Source organism: Saccopteryx bilineata, chromosome 1, assembly GCF_036850765.1.
Source record: "Saccopteryx bilineata isolate mSacBil1 chromosome 1, mSacBil1_pri_phased_curated, whole genome shotgun sequence".
NCBI classification, from domain to species: Eukaryota; Metazoa; Chordata; class Mammalia; order Chiroptera; family Emballonuridae; genus Saccopteryx; species Saccopteryx bilineata.
This window is the reverse complement of record NC_089490.1, coordinates 230717691-230744850: the sequence shown is the minus strand read 5'-3', so window position 1 is coordinate 230744850 and position 27160 is coordinate 230717691. Positions and strand designations below refer to the sequence as shown.

General features: G+C 41.6%; 2 protein-coding genes across 3 annotated transcripts in view; one reads left to right on the top strand and one right to left on the bottom strand.

Annotated features, from left to right (window-relative positions):
* The window catches only part of IARS2 (isoleucyl-tRNA synthetase 2, mitochondrial), a 48121-nt gene extending 30103 nt beyond the window's left edge, over positions 1-18018 (top strand). Inside the window, exons 15-23 of the mRNA XM_066238093.1 lie at positions 2969-3077; positions 4245-4347; positions 5206-5331; positions 6342-6473; positions 7177-7283; positions 8199-8344; positions 9000-9190; positions 16018-16162; positions 17475-18018. Coding sequence (XP_066094190.1) covers positions 2969-3077; positions 4245-4347; positions 5206-5331; positions 6342-6473; positions 7177-7283; positions 8199-8344; positions 9000-9190; positions 16018-16162; positions 17475-17617 — 1202 coding nt within the window. The 3' untranslated portion in view covers positions 17618-18018. The remainder of the gene's footprint in view (positions 1-2968; positions 3078-4244; positions 4348-5205; positions 5332-6341; positions 6474-7176; positions 7284-8198; positions 8345-8999; positions 9191-16017; positions 16163-17474) is intronic.
* A 1684-nt stretch (positions 18019-19702) lies between these two features.
* The window catches only part of RAB3GAP2 (RAB3 GTPase activating non-catalytic protein subunit 2), a 55737-nt gene continuing 48279 nt past the window's right edge, over positions 19703-27160 (bottom strand). For both annotated transcript variants that reach the window (XM_066238090.1, XM_066238092.1), the window contains exons 29-35: positions 26489-26524; positions 25282-25356; positions 24601-24819; positions 23637-23726; positions 23189-23410; positions 21951-22109; positions 19703-21463 (exon numbers count right to left, since the gene is read on the bottom strand). In XM_066238090.1, the coding sequence (XP_066094187.1) occupies positions 21308-21463; positions 21951-22109; positions 23189-23410; positions 23637-23726; positions 24601-24819; positions 25282-25356; positions 26489-26524 (957 nt within the window). In that variant the 3' untranslated portion in view covers positions 19703-21307. The remainder of the gene's footprint in view (positions 21464-21950; positions 22110-23188; positions 23411-23636; positions 23727-24600; positions 24820-25281; positions 25357-26488; positions 26525-27160) is intronic.

Sequence of the window (27160 nt, the reverse complement as noted above, 5' to 3'; positions counted from 1 at the left end):
AAATCTGTAACTGGGAACTCTCTTTGCTTTATTTGGAAGATCTGCAGTTTTAGATCTGAAAGGGCCATTGGAGATCATTTCACCTAAAGATGTCGAAATTTTTTTTTTTCCGAATGAAATTTTATATGGAACCACACACATAAGATGGGTAAAACAGGGACTTTTTTCCTGCCTTTCAATCTCCTTTGCCTACCCAGTGACCCCAAGGCACCCAGATCTAGAAAACAAAGTTTGGACGTCACTGAAATGCTCTGACCCTATCATTTTTCAGAAGAGAGAATGAGATTGAATTAGAGGCAAGTTAGGTGATGGTCACATACCCTGGAGTCAGACTCTAGGACTCAAGTACCCTGACTTTCAGTTCTCTCCTGAACTACATCACCTTTCCACTGCCCCATACAAACAAGTGGCTAATTGTACACCTACTCATAGTTATGCCACGTCTTTGTATCACTGGCTAAAGGGAAAGGAATGATTGGGCAGGAACTAGAAGCAGTAGAAGGCACCTGTTACAGGATGTGTTTAGAAGTGTTCTTGAGGATGCTAAGTGGAAAGGTAGAGATAAACAGAAGTGTCAGCCTGGTCGCCTGTGAGGAGATGGAGATGGGTGTTAGGGAAGCCATGGTGGCTCAGACAAGCCCTCGCCCTGCCACTAAGGGCCGACCAGGGCCCAAGAGTTCTGTTTGGTTTCTGGAGCAAGGGAATGTGGGGGAGACTGTCCTCAAGTTCTCCCTGAGGCATAAATAATTCTGGTTTACACCTCACTATGGAGAGGACAGTGGTATGGTTCCTACTGGGTAAACAGATTCCTTCATTTGGGCCTGCCTTTCAGCTTAGGAAATTTGAAAAGAAAAACGCATGTAAACTCATGTTTACTCTGTGGTATAGCTAAACTGTACATAATAATGTCCAAGTGTAAGTTGCATATTAATAAAATGTTTACAATTTGTATTGTCATAATTTTCAGAATTATTTCATAAATTTTTCCTACTGTATTTCAGAGAAAATACTGCAAGTTACTAAGTAGTTTGTTTTCCTAAATTACAATGTATATGTAGGCAAATAACAGTACATGAGATAGGTTCAGTAGTGTTATAAACAGGAAGTAGAGTTACCTCCTACCACATTTGGGGAGCATCCTGAATTTCAAGAGTATGCCGTACATGAAAACAGTGCGTATGTAGTGTATTGCAGGGTTCGTGAACTGCATCGGCCTTGGTGAGAATGGCTGCTACTGGTACTGTTGCTCTTTAATTTCTGAGTGCAGCATGTGCAAGTTGCACTTGTCGCCATCCACTGGGTCAAAGACCACGGAAACCACCCTTCAGTTCTCCTTGCCACTGTCCATGTACTGATGGCGTTTAGTCATCATTTCTAGTTTGTGATGTTCTTAATCAGATTTGTGGCAGAAATGCTTTATTAAATGAAATTAGTGGTAAAAAGGTACCTGATTAGCAAACCATTTTTTCCTTCCCTGTCACATTTAGGTCTTTTATTATTTAAAGACATATGTTGTGTGCAAAGGAGGCTACCTAAACCTGAAGTACCTTTACTGGTAACACATAAGCCGGATTTTAAACTGTCATTTCTGCTTTTCACTCAAGTCTCGTATTTCTCCTCAAAAAATTAAATAAGTAAATAAAATAATCTTATGAGATCAATCAAGAAGAATTAGATTAATTGGCTTACATGTTATTCTATTTTACTGGCTCATTTTTTATAGTTTGCCCATCTTTTGACTAGACCATTGCTATATTAGAAGTTAATAACTTGCTTTTTATAAAGACATTCCTTTTTTTTTCTTCTGATTTCTTGGTTAAGCACATGCAGTCCAGGTTCTATAGGTTCAGAACCCATATCTTCTTTTGCCTCTTGTCTGCATAACCTTTGACCAGTAATAAAACCTCTCATGGGGCTCTGGCTGGTTTGCTCAGTGGTAGAGTGTCAGCCCGGCATGTGGAAGTCCCGGGTTCAATTCCCGGCCAGGGCACACAGGAGAAGTGCCTGCTTCTCCACCTTTCCCCCTCTCCTTTCTCTCTCTCTCTTCCCCTCCCACAGCCAAGGCTCCACTGGAGCAAAGTTGGCCTGGGCGCTGAGGACGGCTCCATGGCCTCTGCCTCAGGTGCTATGGCTCTGATCGCAACAGAGCAATGCCCCAGATGGGCAGAGCATCGCCCCCTGGTGGGTGTGCTAGGTGGATCCTGGTCATTCGCATGTGGGAGTCTGTCTGTCTCCCTCCTCACTTCTCATTTCGGAAAAATCAAAACAAAACAAAAAAACCCTCCTCATGGTCTCACCTTCCGCATCTGTAAAATGGGGATGATGTTAATACCTACCTTCTAGAGTGATTATGCCAAATGAATTAACATATAAAGTTATTAGATCCTCAGCAAACATTTGTTAAATTAATAAAAACAAAGTTTGTTTTCATAAAATATTTAACTGGCAGTCATTGATACTGGTAATTATGAATCCATCCCTAATTTAGATAGTATTTTTAATTACTTATGGTTTGGAAGGTCATCCTGCAAGGTTTATTTTTGTCTTGATTAATAAATTGGCAGTGAGGGTATCAGCTCCAGAGAACGCAACCTAAGCCACTGGGGGTAGCGTGACATGTGAAATAACATAATTTTTTACCCTCTCAGTACCTTGATACACATTCATTTTAGTTTTCCTATTTTTTTTATGTTTTTATTTTTTTTACTTTTTTATTTATTCATTTTAGAGAGGAGGGGGAGGGAGGGAGGGAGGGAGAGAGGGAGGGAGAGAGAGAGAGAGAGAGAGAGAGAGAAGGGGGAAGAGCAGGAAGCATCAACTCCCATATGTGCCTTGACCAGGCAAGCCAGGGTTTTGAACCGGCAACCTCAGTGTTTCCAGGTTGATGCTTTATCCACCACGCCACCACAGGTCAGGCAGTTTTCCTATTTTAATTAACTTTCTATGTTTGTTACTACTTATTTTTGAGGTACGGACCAAAGGGCAGATTTATACTTGGAAGGAAAAGACCAGCTTGGCGGCTGGTTCCAGTCTTCCTTATTAACCAGTGTGGCAGCGAGGAAAAAAGCCCCTTTTAAGTAAGTACTATTCCTGCGCTAAACAAGTTAGCACACCCTGGGTACTTCTGCTGGGTACTTGTTAATGGGGGAAGCCATATATATGTATGGTCCAACACCACCTTTAATTCGCATATGGTCTCCAGTCTCAAGTTTGAAGAAAAAGAGAGAGGAAAAAGAAAAAGGAGGTAAGAATACAGTCATAACTGCTAGAGAGGGAGTCTCGGCACTGAGTGGAGTGGTCAGGAAGCCCGTGGAGAGCTACATCTCCAGGTGTAGGGAGACCTGCCTTACAGGGACACAGATGAGGGCATTCAAGGCTGACTGAGGACAGCCTGGACCACATGTCCTTGTACTCATCATATCCAGACGTGGCTAACAGACCAAAACATCCTGTAGTGAATTTTATTAAATTAGGGAGTCTTATAGATAATTGTGTTTATGCAAATGTGTGGATAGAGGTTCTCATCAGAAAGATTCTTCAGAGAGCTTAAGATTTTTGCCATCTTACAATGAAAACACATTCCAGAGCAATTTAAATGTTTTTTTTTATTTTTTTATTTTTTTACAGAGACAGAGAGAGAGTCAGAGTGAGGGATAGACAGGGACAGACAGACAGGAACGGAGAGATGAGAAGCATCAATTATTAGTTTTTCGTTGCGTATTGAGACACCTTAGTTGTTCATTGATTGCTTTCTCATATGTGACTTGACCATGGGCCTTCAGCAGACTGAGTAACCCCTTGCTTGAGCCAGCGACCTTGGGTCCAAGCTGGTGAATTTTTGCTCAAACCAGATGAGCCCACGCTCAAGCTGGCGACCTTGGGGTCTCGAACCTGGGTCTTCCGCATCCCAGTCCGATGCTCTATCCACTGCGCCACCGCCCGGTCAGGCTAAATGTTTGTTTCTTGTATAACATGCTTTTATAAGCCAGTAGAACAGCAGATATTTGTCTCCTGAATTATCTTTTTGAAGATAAATTAAACATCAAAAATTTTTCTGTGTATAAGCAGAGAGCTTACTGTTTAATAATCATGATAAGCTGCAGAAATTAGACTTTCAAGAAAAGCTTTCAAATCCTATTTTTCTGTCAAAGGAAGATACTGCTTTTAAGCTGCAAGTCATCTTCAAAAATATCATTATAATTGTGTTGATTATTATTATTATAATAGCTGATTTGCCTTCTTAGGACAGTGGTGGTTCACGGATTTACCCTTGGAGAAAAGGGAGAAAAGATGTCCAAGTCTCTTGGGAATGTCATTGATCCTGATGTTGTCATCAATGGAGGGCCGGTAGGTAGTACTCTAAATTCGTGTGATTTTGGTTTTAAGGCTCTTAGGTTGGCAGCCAAAACTCTTAATGTAGTTACTTCAATGTTAAAGACAAAACAAAACCATCTTTTATATGAATAGCAGATGCTTTACCATGTCTTATATCTAGACAAATAATACGTGATTTTAATGAAAAAGGGGAAGGGCTGGGATTGTGGCCCTTTTGACTCATTCCAGGACTGAATCTCTAGGTAGTTCCTGGACCATGCCTCCCTTTTTAACTGAGCTTTTAAACTGTAATTTTACATTTAAAAGGAAACAGTATAAGAAAAAAGTGAGATTGCACTTTCATTATTGTTGGGAATTACACACTTTAAGTTACACGCCACTAATGATCATCCAATCTGGGGTTGCTGATAATTTGGTTTGTTTTGAAGTTGTTTTCAGCAAGGCAGCCATTTGTGTGTTATTCCTTTGGCTTTTGCTGCCTTCCTGATGTCCAGTCATGTGTGTGTACAGAGTTGCTAGGGAATGTTGAAAGGGAGGGCAGCCCTTCCCCCACGCCCACCACAGGGACATCAGGTCACTGCTGTGTCTCAGCTCCCGCTGTGACAGAGCTGTACACAAACGTGACCAGGACGAGGCTGGAGCTGAACACATTGAACAGTACAGCAGGGCGCCCTCTCCCATCTTTCAGTGTTGTTTTTAGGTGCAGCCTGATTTCTGAGATAGGAGCCCTCATGTCATTACAACGCAGCTATTTGTTATGCTCACTTTGTGCTCAGACATTTTTGAGTAGGAACACCTGAAAGATTTGTTCACCTAATTTTAACTGAAAGCCATTTTCATGTTTATATATGTTTCTTTCCACATGAAAAGGATCAAAACAAAGAGCCCCCTTATGGTGCTGATGTCCTTCGCTGGTGGGTTGCCGAGTCCAACATCTTCACTGAGGTGACAATCAGCCCATCTGCGCTTAATGCTGCCAGAGACGACATTAGCAAGGTCAGAGCCAGTGTTCTTCCTGTGTCTGAGTGAAAGTGTACGACATCATTATTTTAGAAAAGAGGCACATTCTGTGTGGCACTGCAAAACGGAATGAAAATGAGTTTATTTTTTTTAAGAATTTTTAATCAAGTGAGAGGCAGGGAGGTAGAGAGATGGACTCCCACATGTGCCCCAACCACGATCCACCTGGTACCTGGCAGCCCCCATCTGGGACCGATACTCTGCCCGTCTGGGGCTGCTGCTCTGTTGTTCAGCAACTGAGCTATTTCAGCACCTGAGGTGAGGCCATGGAGCCCTCCTCAGTGCCCAGGGCCAACTTGCTCTGAGCCATGGCTGTGGGAGGGGAAGAAAGAGGGGAGGGAGGGAAAAAGATGGGGAAGGAGAGGGGTGGAGAAGCAGATGGTTGTTTCTCTTGTGTAATTGAACCTGGGACTTCTACACACCAGGCCGACACTCTACTGCTGAGCCAACTGGCCAAGGCCGATACAATATTAATGTTACATAAATTGATAATTATAAATAAAACAAATACTTAAGGGATGTCTTTTGCAAACTGAAGATTTAATTTTTTTAAAAAAGAAAAGTTTACTTTAGTTTTCCTGTATCTGTGAGGACTAGAGAGGGGAAGACTGCATAATTAAGCATATAATAAATGAAGGCATACTAATATATATTTTATGTGCTCCATGACCTTTCACATTTATCTTCATTTGCACCTACACAGATGAACAGACGAGGCCACTGAAAGGTACTCTGTCCAAAGGTTGGAAGGAAATGAAAGGAAAATTCAGTGTTCATGTGTAAAGTCCAGAGGTTGTTTCTGTACTGGGGCCATTAAAACGAGTTTGTTGTTTTGCATTTGTGGTCTTCCTTAGGAATATTACTTTAAAAGCATCCCATTAAGAAAGTAACATGAATTGGATAAAACCTAATTGTAGAGAAGTAACACTTCAGGAAGGACTTAAGGCCTCACACATTTTTGACTGTGTATTGTTTTTTTTCATTAGCTTAGGAATACACTCCGCTTTCTTTTGGGCAATGTGGCCGGCTTCAACCCAGAGACAGATTCCATCCCTGTGAACGACATGTACGTCATCGACCAGTACATGCTCCACTTGCTGCAGGACTTCGCGAGCAAGGTGCGTGTGAATTAGTAAGCTTTCGGGAGATGCAAAACCAGAACTGTTACATGTTGAAAGTTGAGGTGCGCACAAGCGGAACAAACCTTGCTAAAAATTTTAACCACAGCACCGGGAAGTTACACTTGATCAATTCCACATGGTCCAAGGTTGACCTTAGGTCTGACGTCCTGTGGTCTGTCAGAGGACTGGAGAAGTGCCTCGTGGGAACCACAGGCTCAGACTTCTCCTCGGACCACATTTGCTCTGTTATGTGTCCAACTAGATGAGAGAAAGGTTGTCCTTTATCTACAGCTTCACCCCTCAAAGCTAGAAATAACTGAAATGAGTATTTATGTGTGTCGTTTGATATTTTATCACTTATATATCAACACAGATAAATCGTGTTTACTCAGAAATAGGAAAAGTGGCTGCCTAAGAGGCTACATGCAGGTTTTGCCCAATTTTACTTTCGAGGCGTAAATGAGGCAACCCTGGTAACCTGCACTGTGCTGTTTTAAATGGTGTGGTTTCATCACTTAAAACCTGTCTGTTCCTTTGCTGAAGGCAGTTGAATTAGAACCGGAAGAGCCGTTTGGGAGACCCTAGCGCTCACACACATGGCCTGCTTTGGATCTGTCTGCCATAGGAATGCATTTTGCTGATGACCTGCATTTCCATTTGCTTACCTCAGCTTCCAAACGTTTTTGGCTTTGTTCCCTAGATTACCGACTCATATAAACAGTACGATTTTGGAAAAGTTGTTCGGCTATTGCAGGCCTTTTACACCAGAGAACTTTCTAACTTTTATTTCAGCATAATCAAAGATAGGTATGTATGATTGAATAATATAATACTTAAGTATTTCTTTTGAAAAAAATTAAAAAAAAATTTATTGGGGTGACAATGGTTAATAAAATTATACAGGTGTACAGTTTTATAATACATCATCTGTATGTTGCATGTGTTCGCCACCCCAAATCAAGTCTCTTTCCATCACCATCTATTCCCTCTTCCCTCCTACAATCCCCACACTGCTGTGTCTGAGGTTTTTCTTTGCTTGATCCCTTCACCTTTTTCACCCAGCCCCCCACTATTCCACCTCCCCACAGCTGTCAGATCTGAGTATCTGTTCTGCTTGGCAAATGCTGGGCCTCCAGATGTGAGCCAGGTGGGCAGCTGTCAGTTCAGCTGGGTCCTGGGGTGAAGGCTGATGGTGAATTCTGCCCTGCTGCTTCCTAGCTTGGTGACTTGGAGCAGACTATCCTCTGCTGTTTCTTTATTTAACGGGTGATGCTGATACCATTTCAGTGTGGTTACGGGGGATGAAACAGTGTATCAGTACTGTGCTCAGTGCTATGCCTGAGAAAGTGCTGCAGAAGTTGGGGCTGCTAATACTACAGGAGGGAGTAAGCACAGCACTGGTTTTCGGGAATCTGTAAAGCCAGAGATCGCTTACTTATTAGTGGTCCTTTAACACAGAAGTTTGGACTCTGTCATCTGGAGAATGGAATGAAATGCAGCCTAGCTGCTGAGATGTTTGAGGCGGGGGGCACAGCTGAAAGGGGAATGTACAATGGTGGGTGCTATAAAAAAAACTATATGACAGAATATCTTATTTAATTCAGAGATGACTAGACCCACTGAATTAGCCACTGTAAGAACAAGCTCGACCCGAGGCAGGTCCTGTGTTGGTGATCGGTACATCCAGCACTGTCAAGCGCTGAGTAGGCTGTTCTTGTTCAGGCTTTATTGTGAAAGTGCACGTGATCCTAGACGGCGCTCTTGTCAGACGGCACTGGCCGAGATCCTGGACGTCCTAGTTCGTTCTTTTGCACCTATTCTTCCTCACTTGGCGGAAGAGGTATTCCAGCACGTGCCTTATATTAAAGGTAAGGATGCTAACTTGTTCTCTCGATGAGAAAGGTGATGATGAGGGTGCAACTTCTAACTGTAGCCCTTCATGCAGGGGGCACTTGCTCTACATATGGCAGGACATGGCTTGGTCCCTTCTGCACCTGTCTGTAGGGGGAGTAGGATGGATTTCTGAGGGGCCTGAAAGTGCTTTCTGAAATGTTAGCAGCTTGACTACATTGAGAAGTCACTTTTTCTTAAATATTTGTCAGAAATGCATTCAGTTTTATTCAAGTATAGTGCTTTTCAGTATTTTGAGAAGTTTCTTTCCTTCTGATTATATTAAACTTATAGAAAATTAGAAACTACATAAGTTTAAATAGAGGAGGAAAAGTCACTTATAATCTTACTACTCCAAACAACTGTTAATATTGGGATATTTCCCCTTACGTCCAGGCATCTTTTTTTCTTTGAGATCTTACTATTTATTGTATTCTTTGTTTAAATTTAGGGTCATTATTTCCAAATGCTCATATAAATGTTTGGTGAAGCATTTAGGATGGCTCCATCCTATTTCATCCCATGATTACCTGAAGTAACAATTTTTATATCCCATGAATAGTAAATATTTAATGGTCAGAGCTTTCTTTATATATAGTTTAGGATATATGTAAATTGTTATTATTTTTTAAGAACCCAAGAGTGTCTTCCGCACTGGGTGGATTAACACAAGCTCCATCTGGAAGAAGCCCGGGCTGGAGGAGGCGGTGGAGAGCGCATGCGCCATGAGGGATGCGTTTCTTGGGAGCATCCCCGGCAAAAACGCAGCCGAGTATGAGGTCACCATTGTCATTGAGCCCGGGCTACTCTTTGAGATAATAGAGGTAAGCAATCATTTGTACGTTTTTAATGGTGCTAGTATCATGGTTTGGCTGAAAATCTGTTTTAAAAATCTGTGTATAATAATAAAGTTCTGAAATGCAAGCCCTCAGGGCTGTTTAGATGACATCTAAACCCACAGTTGTAGCATTAGAATACACAAAAGTTGGGAGTTTTGTACTAATGGTGTAGTTTTCTGAGAATTTTGCCCCTCTGGATTGGACCAAATTCAGAACAAATCCAAAAGATTTCCATTTTTGTCTCGAGTTCTGGAAAAAATTCATTTGCTGCAGATTATCATGTGATCTTAAAGCTTACACTGTATTTTTATTTCCAAAGTATCACCAAAATTTTCTTCTCGGGATTCTTGGGGGTTAATTGGACAGACTGGCTTAGAGCTCAATATACTGAGTCAAGATTTTTCTCTAGTTTTTTTTATTTTTTTAATTTTATTTTATTAAACTTAATACAGTGACATTGATAAATCAGGGTACATATGTTGAGAGAAAACATCTCTAGATTATTTTGACATTTGATTGTGCTGTATACCCTTCCCACAAAGTTAAATTGTCTTCTGTCACCTTCTATCTGGTTTTCTTTGTGCTCCTCCCCTCCCCTAACCCCTCTCTCCTTCTTCACCCCATCCCCCCTCCCCCAACCCCCCGCCCCTGTTGCCATCACATTCTTGTTAATGTCTCTGAGTCTCATTTTTATGTCACTTCTATGTATGGATTCATCTTAGTTTTTTTTCTGATTTACTTATTTCACTCCGTATAATGTTGTCAAGGTCCATCCATGTTATTGTAAATGATCCGATGTCATCATTTCTTATGGCTGAGTAGTATTCCATAGTATATATGTACCAAAGTTTTTTAATCCACTCGTCATCTGACGGGCACTTGGGCTGTTTCCAGATCTTCGCTATTGTGAACAATGCTGCCACAAACATGCGGGTGCATTTCTCCTTTTCAAGCCGTTCTATGGTGTCCTTGGGGTATATTCCTAAAAGTGGGATAGCTGGGTCAAAAGGCAGTTCGATTTTCAGTTTTTTGAGGAATCTCCATACTGTTTACCACAGTGGCTGCACCAGTCTGCATTCCCACCAGCAGTGCAGGAGGGTTCCCTTTTCTCCACATCCTCGCCAGCACTTATTCTGTGTTGTTTTGTTGATAAGCGCCATTCTGACTGGTGTAAGGTGATATCTCATTGTGGTTTTAGTTTGCATTTCTCTAATGATTAGTGATGTTGAGCATTTTTTCATATGCCTATTGGCCATCTGTATGTCCTCTTTGGAGAAGTGTCTATTCATCTCTTTTGTCCATTTTTGGATTGGGTTGTTTGTCTTCCTGGTGTTGAATTTTACAAGTTCTTTATAAATTTTGGTTATTAACCCCTTATCAGATGTATTGTCAAATATGTTCTCCCATTGTATAGTTTGTCTTTTTATTCTGTTCTTGTTGTCTTTAGCTGTGCAAAAGCTTTTTAGTTTGATATAGTCCCATTTGTTTATCCTGTCTTTTATTTCACTTCCCCGTGGAGATAAATCAGCAAATATATTGCTCCGAGAGATGTCGGAGAGCTTACTGCCTATGTTTTCTTCTAAGATGCTTATGGTTTCACGGCCTACATTCAAGTCTTTTATCCATTTTGAGTTTATTTTTGTGAGTGGTGTAAGCTGGTGATCTAGTTTCATTTTTTTGCAGGTAGCTGTCCAATTTTCCCAACACCATTTGTTAAAGAGGCTGTCTTTACTCCATTGTATTTCCTTACCTCCTTTGTCAAATATCAGTTGTCCATAGAACTGTGGGTTTATTTCTGAGTTCTCTGTTCTGTTCCATTGATCTATATGCCTGTTCTTATGCCAGTACCAGGCTGTTTTGAGTACAATGGCCTTGTAGTATAACTTGATATCAGGAAGTGTGATACCTCCCACTTTATTCTTCTTTTTTAAGATTGCTGAGGCTATTCGTGTCCTTTTTTAGTTCCATATAAAATTTTGGAATATGTGTTCTATATCTTTGAAGTATGTCATTGGTATTTTAATTGGTATTGCATTGAATTTATAAATTGCTTTGGGTAATATAGACATTTTAATGATGTTTATTCTTCCTAACCATGAGCACGGTATATGCTTCCACTTGTTTGTATCTTCCTTGATTTCTTTTATCAATGTTTTGTAATTTTCCGAGTACAAGTCTTTAGTCTCCTTGGTTAAGTTTACTCCTAGGTACTTTATTTTTTTGGTTGTAATTGTGAAGGGGATTGTTTCCTTAATTTCTCTTTCTGACTGTTCATTGTTGGTGTATAAAAATGCTTCTGATTTCTGAGTATTGATTTTATATCCTGCCACTTTGCTGAATTTATTTATCAGGTCCAGTAGTTTATTGACTGAGACTTTAGGGTTTTCTATATACAATATCATATCATCTGCAAATAATGATAGTTTTACTTCTTCTTTTCCAACTTGAATGCCTTTTATTTCTTCTTGTCTGATTGCTGTGGCTAGGACTTCCAGGACTATGTTAAATAAGAGTGGTGAAAGGGGGCACCCCTGCCTTGTTCCTGATCTTAAGGGTATTGCTTTTAATTTTTTCCCATTGAGTATGATGTTGGCTGTGGGTTTCTCATAGATGGCTTTTATCATGTTGAGGTATGTTCCCTGTATTCCTGCTTTGCTGAGAGTTTTGATCATGAATGGGTGCTGGATTTTATCAAATGCTTTTTCTGCATCTATTGAAATTATCATATGGTTTTTCTCCTTCTTTTTGTTTATGTGATGAATCACATTGATTGATTTGCGAATATTGTGCCAGCCTTGCCTCCCCAGAATAAATCCCACTTGATCATGGTGTATGATTTTTTCCATATATTGTTGGATCCGGTTTGCTAATATTTTGTTGAGGATTTTAGCATCTATATTCATCAGAGATATTGGCCTATAATTTTCTTTCTTTGTGTTGTCTTTGCCTGGTTTTGGAATCAGAATTATGCTCGCCTCATAAAAGGAGCTTGGAAGTCTTCCTTCCTCTTGAATTTTTTGAAATAGTTTGAGAAGGATAGGAGTTAGTTCTTCTTTGAATATTTGGTAGAATTCCGTTGTGAAGCCATCGGGCCCCGGACTTTTCTTTGTTGGGAGTTTTTTGATAACTGTTTCGATCTCCTTTGTTGTAATCGGTCTGTTTAGGTTTTCTGATTCTTCCAGATTGATTTTTGGAAGATTGTATGTTTCAAGGAATTTGTCCATTTCATCTAGGTTGTCTAGTTTTTTGGCATACAGTTCTTCATAGTATTTTCTTACAATATTTTGTATATCTGTTGTGTCAGTTGTTATTTCTCCTCTCTCATTTCTAATTTTATTTATTTTGAGTCCTCTCTCTCTCTTTCTTGGTGAGTCTAAAGGTTCATCAATCTTGTTTACCTTTTCAAAGAACCAACTCCTAGTTTCATTGATCCTCTGTATTGTTTCTTTAGCCTCTATGTCATTTATTTCTGCTCTGATCTTTATTATTTCCTTCCTTCTACTACATTTGGGCTTTACTTGCTGTTCTTTTTCTAATTCTTTTAGATGAAGGGTTAAGTTGTTTATTTGAGCTTTTTCTAGCTTCTGAAAGTGTGCCTGTAGTGCTATGAACTTCCCTCTCAGCACTGCTTTCGCTGTGTCCCATAAATTTTGAGTTGTTGTATGCTCATTGTCATTTGTTTCTAGGAATTTTTTTTATTTCTTCTTTGATCTCATTCTTAATCCATTCATTATTTAACACCCTGCTATTTAGTTTCCATGTGTTTGAGAATTTTTGAGCTTTTCTGCAGTGATTCATTTCTAGTTTCATGCCGTTGTGATCGGAGAAAGTGCTTGATATGATTTCAGTCTTCTTAAATTTGTTGAGAGCACTTTTGTGCCCTAACATGTGGTCTATCCTAGAGAATGTACCATGAGCACTTGAAAAAAATGTATATTCTGCTGCTTTAGGGTGAAAGGTTCTGAAGATATCTATTAAATCGAGTTGATCTAGTGTTTCCAATAAGTCTGCTGTTTCTTTGTTAATTTTCTTTCTTGAGGATCTATCTAGTGATGTTAGTGGGGTATTGAAATCCCCTACTATTATAGATTGCTGTTGATCTCACCCTTTAAATCCATCAAAGTCTGTTTTATATAATTGGGTGCTCCTACATTAGGTGCGTAGATATTTATAATAGTTATATCTTCCTGTTGGATTACTCCCTTTATCATTATGTAGTGGCCTTCTTTATCTCTTACTATATCCTTTGTTTTAAAGTCTAATGTGTCTGATATAAGTATTGCTACCCCAGCTTTTTTTCATTTCCGTTTGCATGAAACGTTTTTTTCCATCCTTTTACCTTCAATCTATGTGTGTCTTTTGTTCTAAGGTGTGTCTCTTGTAGACAACATATGTATGGGTCCTGTTTTCTTATCCACGCAGCTACCCTATGTCTTTTGATTGGATCATTTAATCCATTTACATTTAAGGTTATTATTGATATGTAGTTGTTTATTGCCATTTTCTTCTTTGAAGGTGTATTCCTTTTTTTTTTTTTTTTCTGTATTCTTTTCCCACTTTGATCTGTTTACACCAGGCCCCTTAATATTTCCTGCAGTATTGGTTTGGTTGTAATGAATTCCTTGAGTTGTTTTTTGTCTGGGAAGCTTTTTATTTCTCCTTCGATTTTAAATGATAGCCTTGCTGGATAAAGTAGTCTTGGTTGTAGGTTCTTGTTCTGCATTACTTTGAATATTTCTTGCCATTCCCTTCTGGCCTCAAGTGTTTTTGTTGAGAAGTCAGATGTCATCCTTATGGGGGCTCCTTTGTAGGTGATAACTTTTTTTTCTCTTGCAGCTTTTAATATTTTCTCTTTATTGCTTAGCTTTGGTATTTTAATTATGATGTGTCTTGGTGTAGGTTTCTTTGGGTTTCTTTTTAATGGAGTCCTCTGTGCTTCTTGGATTTGTGAGAGTTTCTCTTGCATTAATTTAGGGAAGTTTTCAGCTATGATATGATTGAACAAAGTCTCTATCCCTTGTTCTTTTTCTTCTTCTTCAAGAACCCCTATGATGCGGATGTTATTTCTCTTCATGTTGTTACAGAGCTCTCTAAGAGTTTCCTCTGACTTTTTGAGTCTTTTTTCTCTTTTCTTCTCTGCTTTCATGCCTTCATTCCAGTTGTCCTCTAACTCGCTGATTCGATCCTCTGCTCTATCTATCCTGTTTTTAATTCCTTCCATTGTGGTCTTTATTTCTGATATTGTATTTGTCATCTCCAACTGATTCTTTTTTATACTTGCTATTTCTTTATTTAGGTTTTCAAACTGCCCCTCCATTGTTGTTCTAAGATCCCTAAGCATCCTTACAATCATTATTTTGAACTCCGCATCTGGAAGTTTGATTATTTCCATATCACTCAGTTCATCTCTCAAAGGTGTCTCTTGTGGTTTCATTTGGATTGCACTCCTTTGTCTTCTCATCTTTTTTTATTTGTAGAGTTGGTTGAGTCTAGGCTTGGTGTTGTCTGCCTCCAGTTTTCAGTTGTGTTATTTCTAGGTCTTCTTGGGTTGGTATCAGCTATTATTTGTAATCCACTTTCGGATTTGGGCAGCTTTGAAGTCTTGATTTGTTTTCTTAACAAGTGATAGTCTTGTTAACTGATCTCAGCAGGGGGCTTCCTTGAAACTGTAACCAGGAATGCTGTGGGTGTAACCTGAGACGCTGAAGGTCTCTTCCACCAACTAATCTCACTGGGGGCAGGGTTTTTTCTCAGCTTCAGTAGGGGGAGGTGTATCTCAGATCTCCATGGAGACCGGAGTTACTGCCCCTCCTCCCCACTTCTTGTTTTCAGCTGTGTCTTGTTGTGCTGATTGGAGCTGGATAGATGTCCAGAAATCTCTGATCCGGAAGCACTTCAGCTCTGTTTTGTGAAAGGTTCAGTCCCTCCCCCAGCTATGGCCGCCTCCAGCACGAATGAGTCAGCTTTTTTATTTCGTTTCTTGCGTACCTTAGCCCCTCACAGTCTGTCCCTCTCCCTGTCCTTTCCACTTGGGAGATAAGCTGGTCTTTTCAACCCACCTTGCTCCCTGGTCGCCAGGTAAGTGGCTTTGAGCAGTAGTTTCTGCTCTTTTTCCTCTGTGAAATCCTCTCTTGGCTCTCAGCCTCATCCCCCCCCCCCCTTCCGTTCCTGTAAGCAGAGGAGATTCAGGCACTCCTTACCAGGATTATTGTGGCTTCCTCTTTGCTCCTTGGTTTTTGAGAGCTGTTCTTGCAGTTCAGTGTTGGTTTTTCATGCTGATTTTTTCTAAATTGATTTGTATTCCAGTTTGGTGTTGAGAGCTGGGCGTCTGTGCGTCCGCCTACTCTGCTGCCATCCTTTTCTCTAGTTTTAATGCTTAGAAGAGAATTGGCAATGTTTTTTTTACTGGTGTCATATTTTTAAAAATGACTGTCTCATTTGGTTGGTAAGATCAATTTAAAATTTTAATAGTGATCGAGATTTGAAGCTTGAAATAGCCAGTAGATATGAGATTGTTGATCATGTAAGAATTTCAACAATATATTCACATTTCAAAATTTATGGGAAGTTCCGACTTCATTTTATAAGGAGACAGGGGCTGTGGGAGCTGTTACTGAGCTAAGACCTCCCAGCCCAGTCCCAGGCTTCCCCTCCATGTCATGCACCCTTCACTTCATTAGCTGAATCAGCTGAGAAGGGTCCAGCTTGTAAAACCTCTGATTTACAAAAATGTTAGTGTAGTTATCGACACAGACTTGGGCATGTGCAGCCTCAGTTTAAGATGGGAATTTAATGTTCACTCTTGCTCCCAGATGCTCCAGGCAGAGGAGACTTCCAGCGCCTCTCAGCTGAACGAGCTGATGATGGCTTCCCAGACGACATTACTCCCCCAGGAGCTGCCAACTATGCCTGCCAATGTCACTGTGCATCAAGGGACATTCCTGATCAATCTAGAAGGTGAGAAGGATGTGAGGGGAACAAGCATTCCCTGGAGAACTGGATGACGATGATGGATCATCGCCACCTTTCCCGTGGGCTGCCTGTGCTCTAAAGGCATATTTCTATGGAATCTGCAGGTTTCTAAGTAGCTCTCCAAAGTGTCCTCCCTGATCATCTTGGGCACACAGTGCTAGGGAGAGGAGTTTCTTTCTTGTCGTGTAAAGAAGCGGCTGTCACTGTATGTGAAGTTAGCTGCCCTCACTGCGATACCTAGTATCCTGGTACTGCCCAGCCCACCCTCCATGCACAAGAGATTGTGGGGTCTTGTATAGAGCCCAAATTAAAATATTATTTAGCCTTTTTTTTTTTTTTAAAGAGACAGAGTCAGAGAGAGGGATAGACAGGGACAGACAGGAACGAAGAGAGACGAGAAGCAGTTTTTCATTGCGACACTTTAGTTCATTGATTGCTTTCTCATATGTGCCTTGACCGGGAGCCTTCAGCAGACCAAAGAACCCCTTGCTCGAGCCAGCCCAGATGAGCCCGCGCTCAAGCTGGCAACTTCAGCATCCCAGTCCGACACTCTATCCACTGCACCACCGCCTGGTCAGGCTAGCCATTCTTAATGAGAAGTTAAGGAAGACATTTTATGGAACTGATTACCACATTGGCATCTCTCTCATAAGCAAGCATTTTGTAGGTTATGTCTGTCGATCTAATTTATTGTCATTGATGGGCATGGAGAAAGAGTAACATTCACAGAGATCATATTTGGGGAAACATGATGCTGCCTGTGTCTTTCATAACAGCTTTTAGGTCCCAGCAGGAGGTGGGGGCTAATTTATAGGCAGCAATGTAAATCTGAGGCCTGGCAGCATTGACCACGTAGTGACGATTCTGGTTTGACATTTCAAAATGTTAATGTACCGTCTTTGTGCAATGACTACAAAATAATTTACTGAGGTCTAAGAGGACTGATAGTGGAAATGGTATGAGGAAACAATGCGAGAAGTTTTAAGTTGGGGATGCTGCAGTCATCACTATAATTTGTCTCTGTTTAAGATTCTGAGATGACACTGCCTTTCCAGGGACATAGTAACCAGAACTGCACTAAGGGCCCCTCTGCCTGAGTTAGATACAAACAGCATCGGGAAAACATCAGTTCATCAGTTCCTCTCTCGGGGTCTCACTTCTCGGCTGTCTTTGGCTGTGTGGTTCCGTGTCATGGCTGTGACACAGGTATTGCAACAGACCTCCCAGGGCAGGAAGGAGAGCTGGGGAAAGAAGCCCCTGCAAAACCAGCGGATACCTATGTGTCTTTCCCTCACAGGTGGCGATATCCGTGAAGAGTCTTCTTATAAAGTAATCGTAATGCCAACGACCAAAGAAAAGTGCCCTCGTTGCTGGAAGTACACAGCTGAGTTTTCAGATGCGCTCTGTCCCCGATGTGCAGAGGTTGTAGGTGGAAAGTAGTGCCTCGCTCTGGTGGGACAGCTGCTCCCAAACGAGAACCCCAACAGTGACTGCGTGGGGGGGGGGGGGGACTGTTGACCACGTGGGGATTTAAGTCTGTACAACTCAGACTTAGATAATGAGTGGTGGGAGAAGCAGTGGTGGAGGACCAGAGGCAACGTAAGAATTCTAAGATTTTCCTAGAACTAGATAAGAAATAATGTGTATATATCCAGGCAGAAGTATGTACATGCAGATGGATACTGATACACCCATCACGGACTCATTCAGAACAGATCCTCGACGTGTTTGCCTTCAATAGGGCTGAGCAGGAAACGTTTTCTATGTTGTAACTCTCTGACTCAGTATTTAAGTTCCAAAGGTTCTACAATGTCTAAAAATAAAGACACTCTGGAAAACCACTGCTGTTTGTACAGAAGTTGTGAAGATAAAAAAACTGGTTGTGAAAGGGAAAGGCAGACCAGAGATGAAAGGGGAAGGAACTGCGTTCTGCCATGCGTGTGAACACCTGCCTTTTCAGAATAGCTGGTGTGGTTGAATTAGAATGAAAACGTCACTAAATCTGTTATGCTCATAAAAGAGAGGAAGAAACCTGAATGATGTTTGTTTACATTTATGAATGTTAAGAATGATGTGAAAGCTGAAAATTTATTTCTCTAATGTACATAAATTCACAATGAACAGACACAGAAAACAGCAGTGGACACAGAATTTCACTATCTTACACTACACTAGATAGTAGAGGGTTTTTATAAACAATTGGTATTGCGTTAAAATCTTTCCAGGGATGGCTAGTTGTACGCAGCAGAAATCTAACTTGGGTACGTCCAACCAGTCCGTTCCCGTCAGGGTGAGACAGGGCTTGCCCTATTGCTAAGCATCAGTTAAAAGCATTTGTCTCTTAAAAGTGAAATGAATCACAGCAACTTCTAACTGAATGATGTATTTCATGTAAACTTAATATTATTAAACTTGAAATTTCTGTGATTTTAAAATGCAATTAATCTTTTTATTTTAAAGAAAGCAATTGAAATGTAATGGCATTTACTTTGACCTAAAATGAATTCTTATAACACAGGTGAAACAGTCTTTTCTCCATTTTTCTTTTTGCAAAGGTTGGAAGCATCTAGGAGCCTGATGCTGTCTCTCTTTGTCTACATTTCTCCTGGCTCTTGGGAATCTACATCTAAACACACCTGTAAAGTAGGGGTTATGACTATTTGTGCACTTGTTTCCTCCCGGGATTATACAGTGGAATTTAGCAGGGTACGCCATGCCTATTGACTGAATGACGAGGCGTGTAGGACAGTGTCTCTAGGAAAACTGGCTACTGGCTTCCCAGCAGTAACTGCAGTAAGTGTAATAACCCTGTTTCAGAATGAGCCATTCATCTAACCTGATTCCTCTACCCATGGCCCCTCCTTGCTCTACAACGGGCACAGGCCGACCCGGCAGGAAAGTGAGCAGCACACTAAAGCCAGTGGTGCACGTTTTGCTAAAGGTCTGGTCTTCAGTCTGTAAACACTCCGCGTCTGATGAACATGCAGTCCAGTCCTGGAGGTCTGCTTGTCTTAGCTACTCATTTCCCTTTCTTCTATCAGATATTTTTTAAAGCCCTATATGCAACTGTGAAATATTTAACTGTTTTTCTTAACTGTACAACTGAGAATTCAATTTTAAAATTTCGAGCGGTACATTTTAGGATTACCCATCTAACTAGAATTTATGTGCTGCTATATTTAACATCGAAATTCACTTCCTTCCTCTCCTAGAACTCTATTTCCACTTCTACCACTTTACTTTTTATTTTTTAATAGTACTTATCATTTTCTAACGTATTACTTAACATTATTTATTGCACTTATTATTGATGGTCTCTTTCCCATCTAGATTGAAACTTCCATTGGGGCAGGGATCCTCAGCAGAGCCCAGATTTGATTGTTTGCTACCACGATAAGCTTACCAGTTTTATTAGCTAAGCTGCTGATTAGGTACCTCTGCCCTTCCCACCCCCAAAGAGAGATAAAACCAAAGTGACGAGTTCATCTTTAAAAATGCCTCAATTCCAAGTTTTTTCAAACCAGCCCCCAAAATTTAAAACTACTTTCAGAATATTTAGAAAAATCACAGGCAGAACCAATCTTTTAGACTATACAGAACAGGTGACTATATGAGGCCAGATATGGTCATGAGAAAGGACGTGACCATGTCTGGACGGGGCGGTGGAGAGTGGAGCAGGGGCTGGACTCCCTTAGGGTCCTCCCTGGTGCCCAGTCTGCGCCTTGGTCAGCCTGGCAGCCCTCACCCCATATACTCAAGTCTTCCTAAACGTGGGTTTTAAATTAAACAGTAATTGTTAAGTTTTACACATCCTCTTAGTTGGATGTGGTCTTTTAGTTAAAAATTTACGCTGGGACATCCTCAGACATTCTTTTCTTTGTGTCCTTGAAGGACATACTCCTTAACTTGGTAGAGTTGCCAGAGTTGGCTTCTCACAAGAAGTGAGGAAACAAACTTCTGCATCACAATGAGTTACTATGAATAACAACTGTGATCCATGGCAGGTGTGATAATTGCACTCAATGGCTAACATTCCAAAGATAGACCATAATAAACACTTGGGATTTATAGAGCTCAAAGACCTTCTTAAAGTTTTGGTTAATTTGGTTTTTATCAAATAATTATTATTCAGCGCTTGGACTGCTGTAGGCACTATAAGGGTACAAAATTAGTCGTATTTTAGCCTATCAAGCCAGCTGTGAGGTAGGTTTGCTAAAGCTGCAATATCACTAAGCATTTCTTACTGTTCCCAAGAACAGGTAACAACTCCCAGAAACAGACATGTCATTCAAAAAATAAAGATAGACTTAAATTTTCAGCATCTTTGCCCCCTTTTTTTAAACACAAGTTTTACAAGATAATACATTTTTACAATTACCTGATATGGCTACAACTTGCAATCTTGGCAGAACGCAGTCTTACCTTGTGTGACAATTAATGGTGGTGTGCTGCCTTTCATCTCAGAGTCTCAGTTTGGCAAGTGCAGGCGGGCCCGTTGGTACTAGAACAGGAGTTCTATTTAATGTCCCTTCTGATGAACACAGTGATCGTGAAAGCACTGTTAGGGGGTCATCCTCTGATGGCCACTGCGTGCCACTGGGAAAGGAACCTGTCAGCTTCCAAAGCGCCAGGAGCAGTCCGGGACGGGGTGAGGAGTGGTAACAAAGCATTTTCCTAACAGTTGTGACAGAAGAGTGGGAGGTGTCTCTAATTGTACTGATGGGACTTGAGTTACAGGACCATGTTGGAATCTACTTAAATCAACATTTGAGTATGAAATATAGAATCTTATAATAAGAACATAATCTGTAAATTATAACCGGTTTTAAATAGCAAAATTTAACAAAAGCTACTTAAATGCCTGAATTAGAAATAAACAGTAAAACATCTACATGAGTAGTTAATAGTATAATTAATACTCATTTGTAGTTACCTCTGGCATTAACCAAAGGAGTGGAATTCAGCCAGGACAGTCCTTTTTAAAAGTAATATATATATATATTTAAATTTATTTTACAAAAGAAAGAAAAGACATATCCTCTCCATAAAATTCCAGCTCATACTATGTGAGATAACCATGCACTAATTCGCATCGTCGTCACAGAGTGGGGCTGCTGTCAGCAGACAGGGTCATAGAGGAGGAACGGCAATGGCCTCCACTGCGTCGAGGAGGTGTAAGGCTAAGCTGTACTGCCCATGGTTCTCCGGCAAGAGCTCAATCACTTTGTGGACTAGCTTAGCCGTTGTTGCAATTGGCACTTCTGTGTTTTGAAGATCCTGGGGGTCCTACAATGGAGCACAAAAATAACATGTCAGTTATATGCACCTAAATGATAACTGTTATATACGAAAGGCTTTTCTCCCTGTTATTAAATATGAATTTAAAAAACAGCCCTTGGCTGGCTGGCCCAGTGGTAGAGCATTGGCCTGTGGAAGTCCCGGGTTCAATTCCTGGCCGGGACACACAGGAGAAGCGCCCATCTGCTTTTCCACCCTTCCCCCTCTCCTTTCTCTCTCTCTTCCCCTCCCACAGCCATGGCTCCAATGGAGCAAAGTTGGCCAGGGCACTGAGGATGGCTCCATGGCCTTGCCTCAGGTGCTAAAATAGCTCAGTTGCTGAGCAACGGAGCATCGCCCCCTAGTGGGCTTGCCTGGTGGATCCCAGTTGGGCGCATGCGGGGAGTCTTATCTCTCTGCCTTCCTGCTTCTCACTTCAGAAAAAAAAAGAAACTGTGCAGTGACCTTCTGGGGCAGCTCACGCCACTGTACTCACCATCGCTTTCAACCAAGTACAGAGCGTGGGGGACAGCCGGGCCAGCAGCTCCATGCCATCCCTCGTCTGTGTGTGGAGGAGCGCATGTGCCAGCCGCTGCCCAGTCAGCACCAGCAGCTGGGAGGCCAGGACCTCTTTGTCCTGCACCTGGAGAGTGGCCTGCAGAGGTGAATGGACAGCACAGTGAGAGCTTGCGGACTGGTCACCCTGTGAATGGCGCTGCTAGCCAAGGGTCTAGCTCAGCTTTGACCTGTGGCCGTGTATACAGTTGACCGGTGACAACGTGGGATTGAACAGCGTGGCTCTACTTACACGTGGGTTTCTTTTAATAAATACGTAAGTGCACTTTCTCCTACGGTTTTAATAACCTGCTCCAGCTTACGTGCTATAAGAGCACAATAACAGTACATTTAACACAAAATGTGTTAATCAACTGTTATTGGTAAGACTCCCAGTCAGTGGGGGCTATCTGTAGTCAAGTTTCTGGGAGGCAAAAGTTACATATTTTCAACTGCAGTGGGTTAAGTCTTCTAACCTCCATGTTATTCAAGGGTCAACTATACAACCAAAATAAATTATCACCCAGACCAAACTTGACACTTAAACCCAAATTTCTGCCGTCACCAAATTTCTCATTCCAGTATGACTGTACGCACCATTCTCAAGCTTTTGTCTGTTTTGGTTACTGCTAGGCCCCACTGCAGGGAACGGACCTGGCACCACAGGAATTTACTACACATCACTATAAAAACAGGAATTTTTATATCCTAATATTCTGTTCTAACAAAAAGAAAAGCAAAAAGCGTTATTAGTGTAGACTTGACTGGTTCTTTACTCCAAACATCCGTTTATTTTTTGTTTTCTTTTGTTTTTTGTGTAAGACAAGAGTCAGACAGAGGGACAAATAGGGACAGACAGTTAGGAAGGGAGAGAGATGAGAAGCATCAATTCTTCGTTGCGGCACCTCAGTTGTTCATTGATTGTTTTCTCATATGTGCCTTGACCAGGGGGCTACAGCAGAGCGAGCGACTCCTTGCTCGAGCCAGCGACCTTGGGCTCAAGCTGGTGAGCCTTGCTCAAACCAAATGAACCTGTGCTCAAGCTGGTGACCTTGCGTACTTGAACCTGGGTCTTACACATCCCAGTCCGACACTCTATCCACTGTGCCACCGTCTGGTCAGGCCCAAACATCAGTTTTATGACCCGAGCCCAGTTAGCATTCCCAGGACGATCCTTACCTCCTCTCCCAAGTGGTCGACTCCATGGTTGTAGAGTTCCCCCACGTAATGCCTTCTGATGACGTCTTCACTAACTTGAAGGTGATGGGCCAGGTCCACAGCCAGCACTGGCCAGTCCTGGTCTTTCCCGAAAGGCGTGGCTGGGGCTTCCTCTGCGGCTTCTTTGACCCTAGTGGTCAGGTGCTGGGCCTGCACAGCTGCACTCACAACTTTCAGCAGGAACTTGAACGAGGGGAGAGAGACAGCAACACCTTGTTAGCATGTTCCTGGAAAAACGATCTAGATTGTTGGCTTTTCCGTTAACCTTGTTTAATTATCAAAAAAGAACACCTAACAAAGGTGAATTGGCTCTCAAGAAGGAAGTGGTCATCCCTCAGAGGCCAGCAAGATTTTTGCTTTCCTATTTTTTTCCCCAAGAAACAGAAACAAAATCCAATGACAGATTCACCTGCTGTCGCACAGAAATAAAATTTGGATCCATTTCTCCACTAGGTAGTAACTGAATTGAAGTTAGATCTTTGAAAAATGCATTTTTCCCCTAAAGAGAAAGAAGAGATCAAGAAAACATTAGTGTGGATTATTATGGGGGAGATTAAAAATCACTTAATATTTCATGGTTGACTTTTTTCCTCCCTCAACAGTAGCATTTAGAATTGTATTTAATGTGTATCTGGTAGGCAGCCTGTAAGGAGGTTGCCTGTGATCCCTCCTCCTGGTTCATGCCTGTGTCATCCCATCCTCTGTGTGTGGGCCAGTGACTCACTGCAGGCAAACAGGCAGAGGTGACAGCGTGTTGCTTTCAAAACTAGTTTACAGCAGGGCTGGGGCCCTGCCCTGTGTGCCTAGCTGCCCTCACTCGCCCGGGGAAGTGAGCTGCCCTGTGGAGCTGAACCCTGCCAGTGGTCCTATCAGCCTGGAGCGGAGACACCCCGCCCCCCTCCACTGAGCCCTGGGTGACACCACTGCCATGGCTGCCGCCTGAACTGTACACTCAGGAGAGACTCGGCCAGAGACGCCCAAACTCCTGACCCACAAAAATGGTAATTAACTCTGGTTTTCAGCCACACAGTTTTGGGATAACTTGTTATACAATAATAGGAACTATTATTAAGACATATTAAGAACTATATTAAGACATAGTTCAGTAAGTGGTTTTAAAAGGATTCAGAGTACATCTGTTTAAAAACACCTTGTTTGAGAACAGATGCGTGTCTGAAGAGCAGAATTTCAAAGCGGGGCATAAGTAAATGTAACAGAGCAGAGAGCCGCGACTTCTGAACTAGACGCCACAGGCTGTAGGCACAGGTGCGCCCCTTCCATCCAGCAAGTCTGACAGGAGCAGAGAACCCCACAATGACTGGTCCTGTGAACCCCGCAGCGCCATGATGGCTTTGACATTGCGAGGCACTCACCTTACTGTCAAAAAGTGACAGTGGCTTCACCGTCTTCAGAGCAAACCTCATGACAGCGTACAGGACGGAGCAGAGGACGGAGTGGTGCTCCACCAGTGGGTAGTGGATGTGCTTCTGCTCAAGGGCCAGCTCCACAATGGAGACAGGGCCCTCGACAGTGAGCCAGGCGTCCTCCGAGTCCAGGACGGGCGCCTGCATCTCCTCCCGGCTGACGTCCGCCTGTTTTAGGGTAGAGGGCTGTTCGGACCTGGAGACTTCGGAGCTTGCCAATATCTTATTCAATGAGCTCACCAGCAGCAAAGTGCAAACCTCTAAGTCAGCCCACACCCAAAATTATAATTTAAAAAACTGAAACTTGAATTCTAATAAAATCAAAATTTGAAATGAATAAATGAAAATATTTTGGTAGTCTTTTCTTAAGTCCAATGACTTTTTGCCTGGCCTGTGGTGGCGCAGTGGATAAAGCGTCGACCTGGAACGCTGAGGTCACCAGTTTGAAACCCTGGGCTTGCCTGGTCAAGGCACATACAGGAAGCAACTACTATGAGTTGATGCTTCCTGCTCCTCCCTGCCCTTTCTCTCTTCTTCTTTCTAAAATCAATAAATCTTAGAAAAAAAAGTCCAATGATTTTCAAAATATTTAACAGCTCAGGCAGTTTAGGAGGAATACAGCCCTCTTACCTCCATTAACGTCTGAAGGAGATCCAAGCAAGAGCCAAGGAAGGAGGTCATTGCGCTGTCACTCATCCCTACATCCTGTTTTCAAAGGAACATAATTAGTTCCTGCAGCAAACCCGCTCTAGTTACTATCAGAAGAATAAACCTGACCTCCCACACTGAGTAGACAGGCAAGGATTTCAGAAGTCAAGCCATTAGCATATTTTAATTCCTTTCTCTAGATTTAACTGACTTTAAAATTAAGCTTTAAAAATGATAGTACTACCATTAGCTTTTAAAAATTTGGGTCCTCGTTGTATTTTAAAGGCACAATGTTGTCATTCACCTTAGACTGTGGCACTCAAGCGCACGGTCCAAGAATTCACAGGGGACTGGCATTCGACAGCCAGATAATTATGGTCCAACATGGAAAGTTCTAAGAAAATAGACTGGTCTGGTTTCAGAGCATCTTTTAGGAATTGAACTAAACCTCTGAACAAAAGTTGAATCTCAAGCCTGTGAACTATATACCAGACAGTACTATGGGCAACAGTTCCTTCCATTTGACTCCCTAAGGCCCAAGGGACCACTGCATTCATATACAATCTTTTTTAAACGAACAACCAGTAAATCCCTCCCATCCCTAAGTAATTCAGAGTGTGTGTATGTGATATACACATGCATGGACTAGAGACACACTTGCACACATACCAGAATTCTTCAATCATGGTGATTTTTCGGGACTAAGGGTCTATAAGTTGGGTTTGTATGTCCCAATATTTAAGATTTTTGCAGTAAGAATATTTCAAAAAAAAAAAAAAAAAGAATATTTCAAAGTTTTGAGCAAAAGCCAGTTTCCATGGACAGGAATGTTAAGACAACAGTTATTAAATTCACTACTCGGGAATCTACTTCAATTTGATGTCGGCTGTTCCTTATAAACTTCTCGTCTGAAAGACAGCGAAACAGGTGGCAACATGTCACCCTCCTGTCCACAGTCCAGATCTAAAGATAGCTTGAGAAAACCTCGCTGAAGTGTGCTATCTGACAATCTGCAAAGGTAGATTAAAATGGGCCAGAGTTCATGAGCAGTTTCCCTATTCTTTCCATTTTTCTTATCTCCTAATATGTCATCAAATGGTCAAGGGCAAAGTTCACCCTACAGTTAATGAGGTCCTATTTAAAGTGCGCGATTACCAGTTATACTTCTGGTTATGGGAGATTCACTCACCCTTCGGCATAGCCTCTCCTTTGGGGCTTTCCCAACCTGAGACAGAAGGACACAAAGTGCTGAATTTACTTACTCATGTGATGAAAAGGCATCACTGTGACACAGGAAGTAAAAAGTAACCAAATTCTACAAATACAAACACACCTATAAATAAATGTGGCAACCATAGCATAATGCAATTAATTTTGTGGTAGATTGTAAAAATATACTACGAAAGAAAATATTGCCCTGGGTTCACAAATAATCCTTTTCAAAAACATATTTTTGAATTACTAAATAAGAACTCTAAAAATCGGTTTCTTACTTTATATAACCAAATAACTGAGTGAGTTGCCCTAAAACCCAGAACCCAACTCAAGGCTACAAAGAGCAACTAAGAATTCTGCCTGTGGATAAATATACACCATGACTTTAAAAGGTCAGAAAGGGACCATCTAAAGCAGACAGAAGTTAAGACTTCTAGCTCAGAAAATCAGTCAATTTCTTTGATTCAGTAAATAATAAGACTATTGTACATTATTATACAGGATAAGAAGTGGCAGGTAAAAAGTCCTGCCCCTCAGGAATGTGACATGACAGGGAGTTCACAGGAGACAGTGACTGAGCAAGAGTCAAGTGTAGCATTCAATAACAGTCTAACGAGGCCAATGTAAATGCTTTAACATATATTAA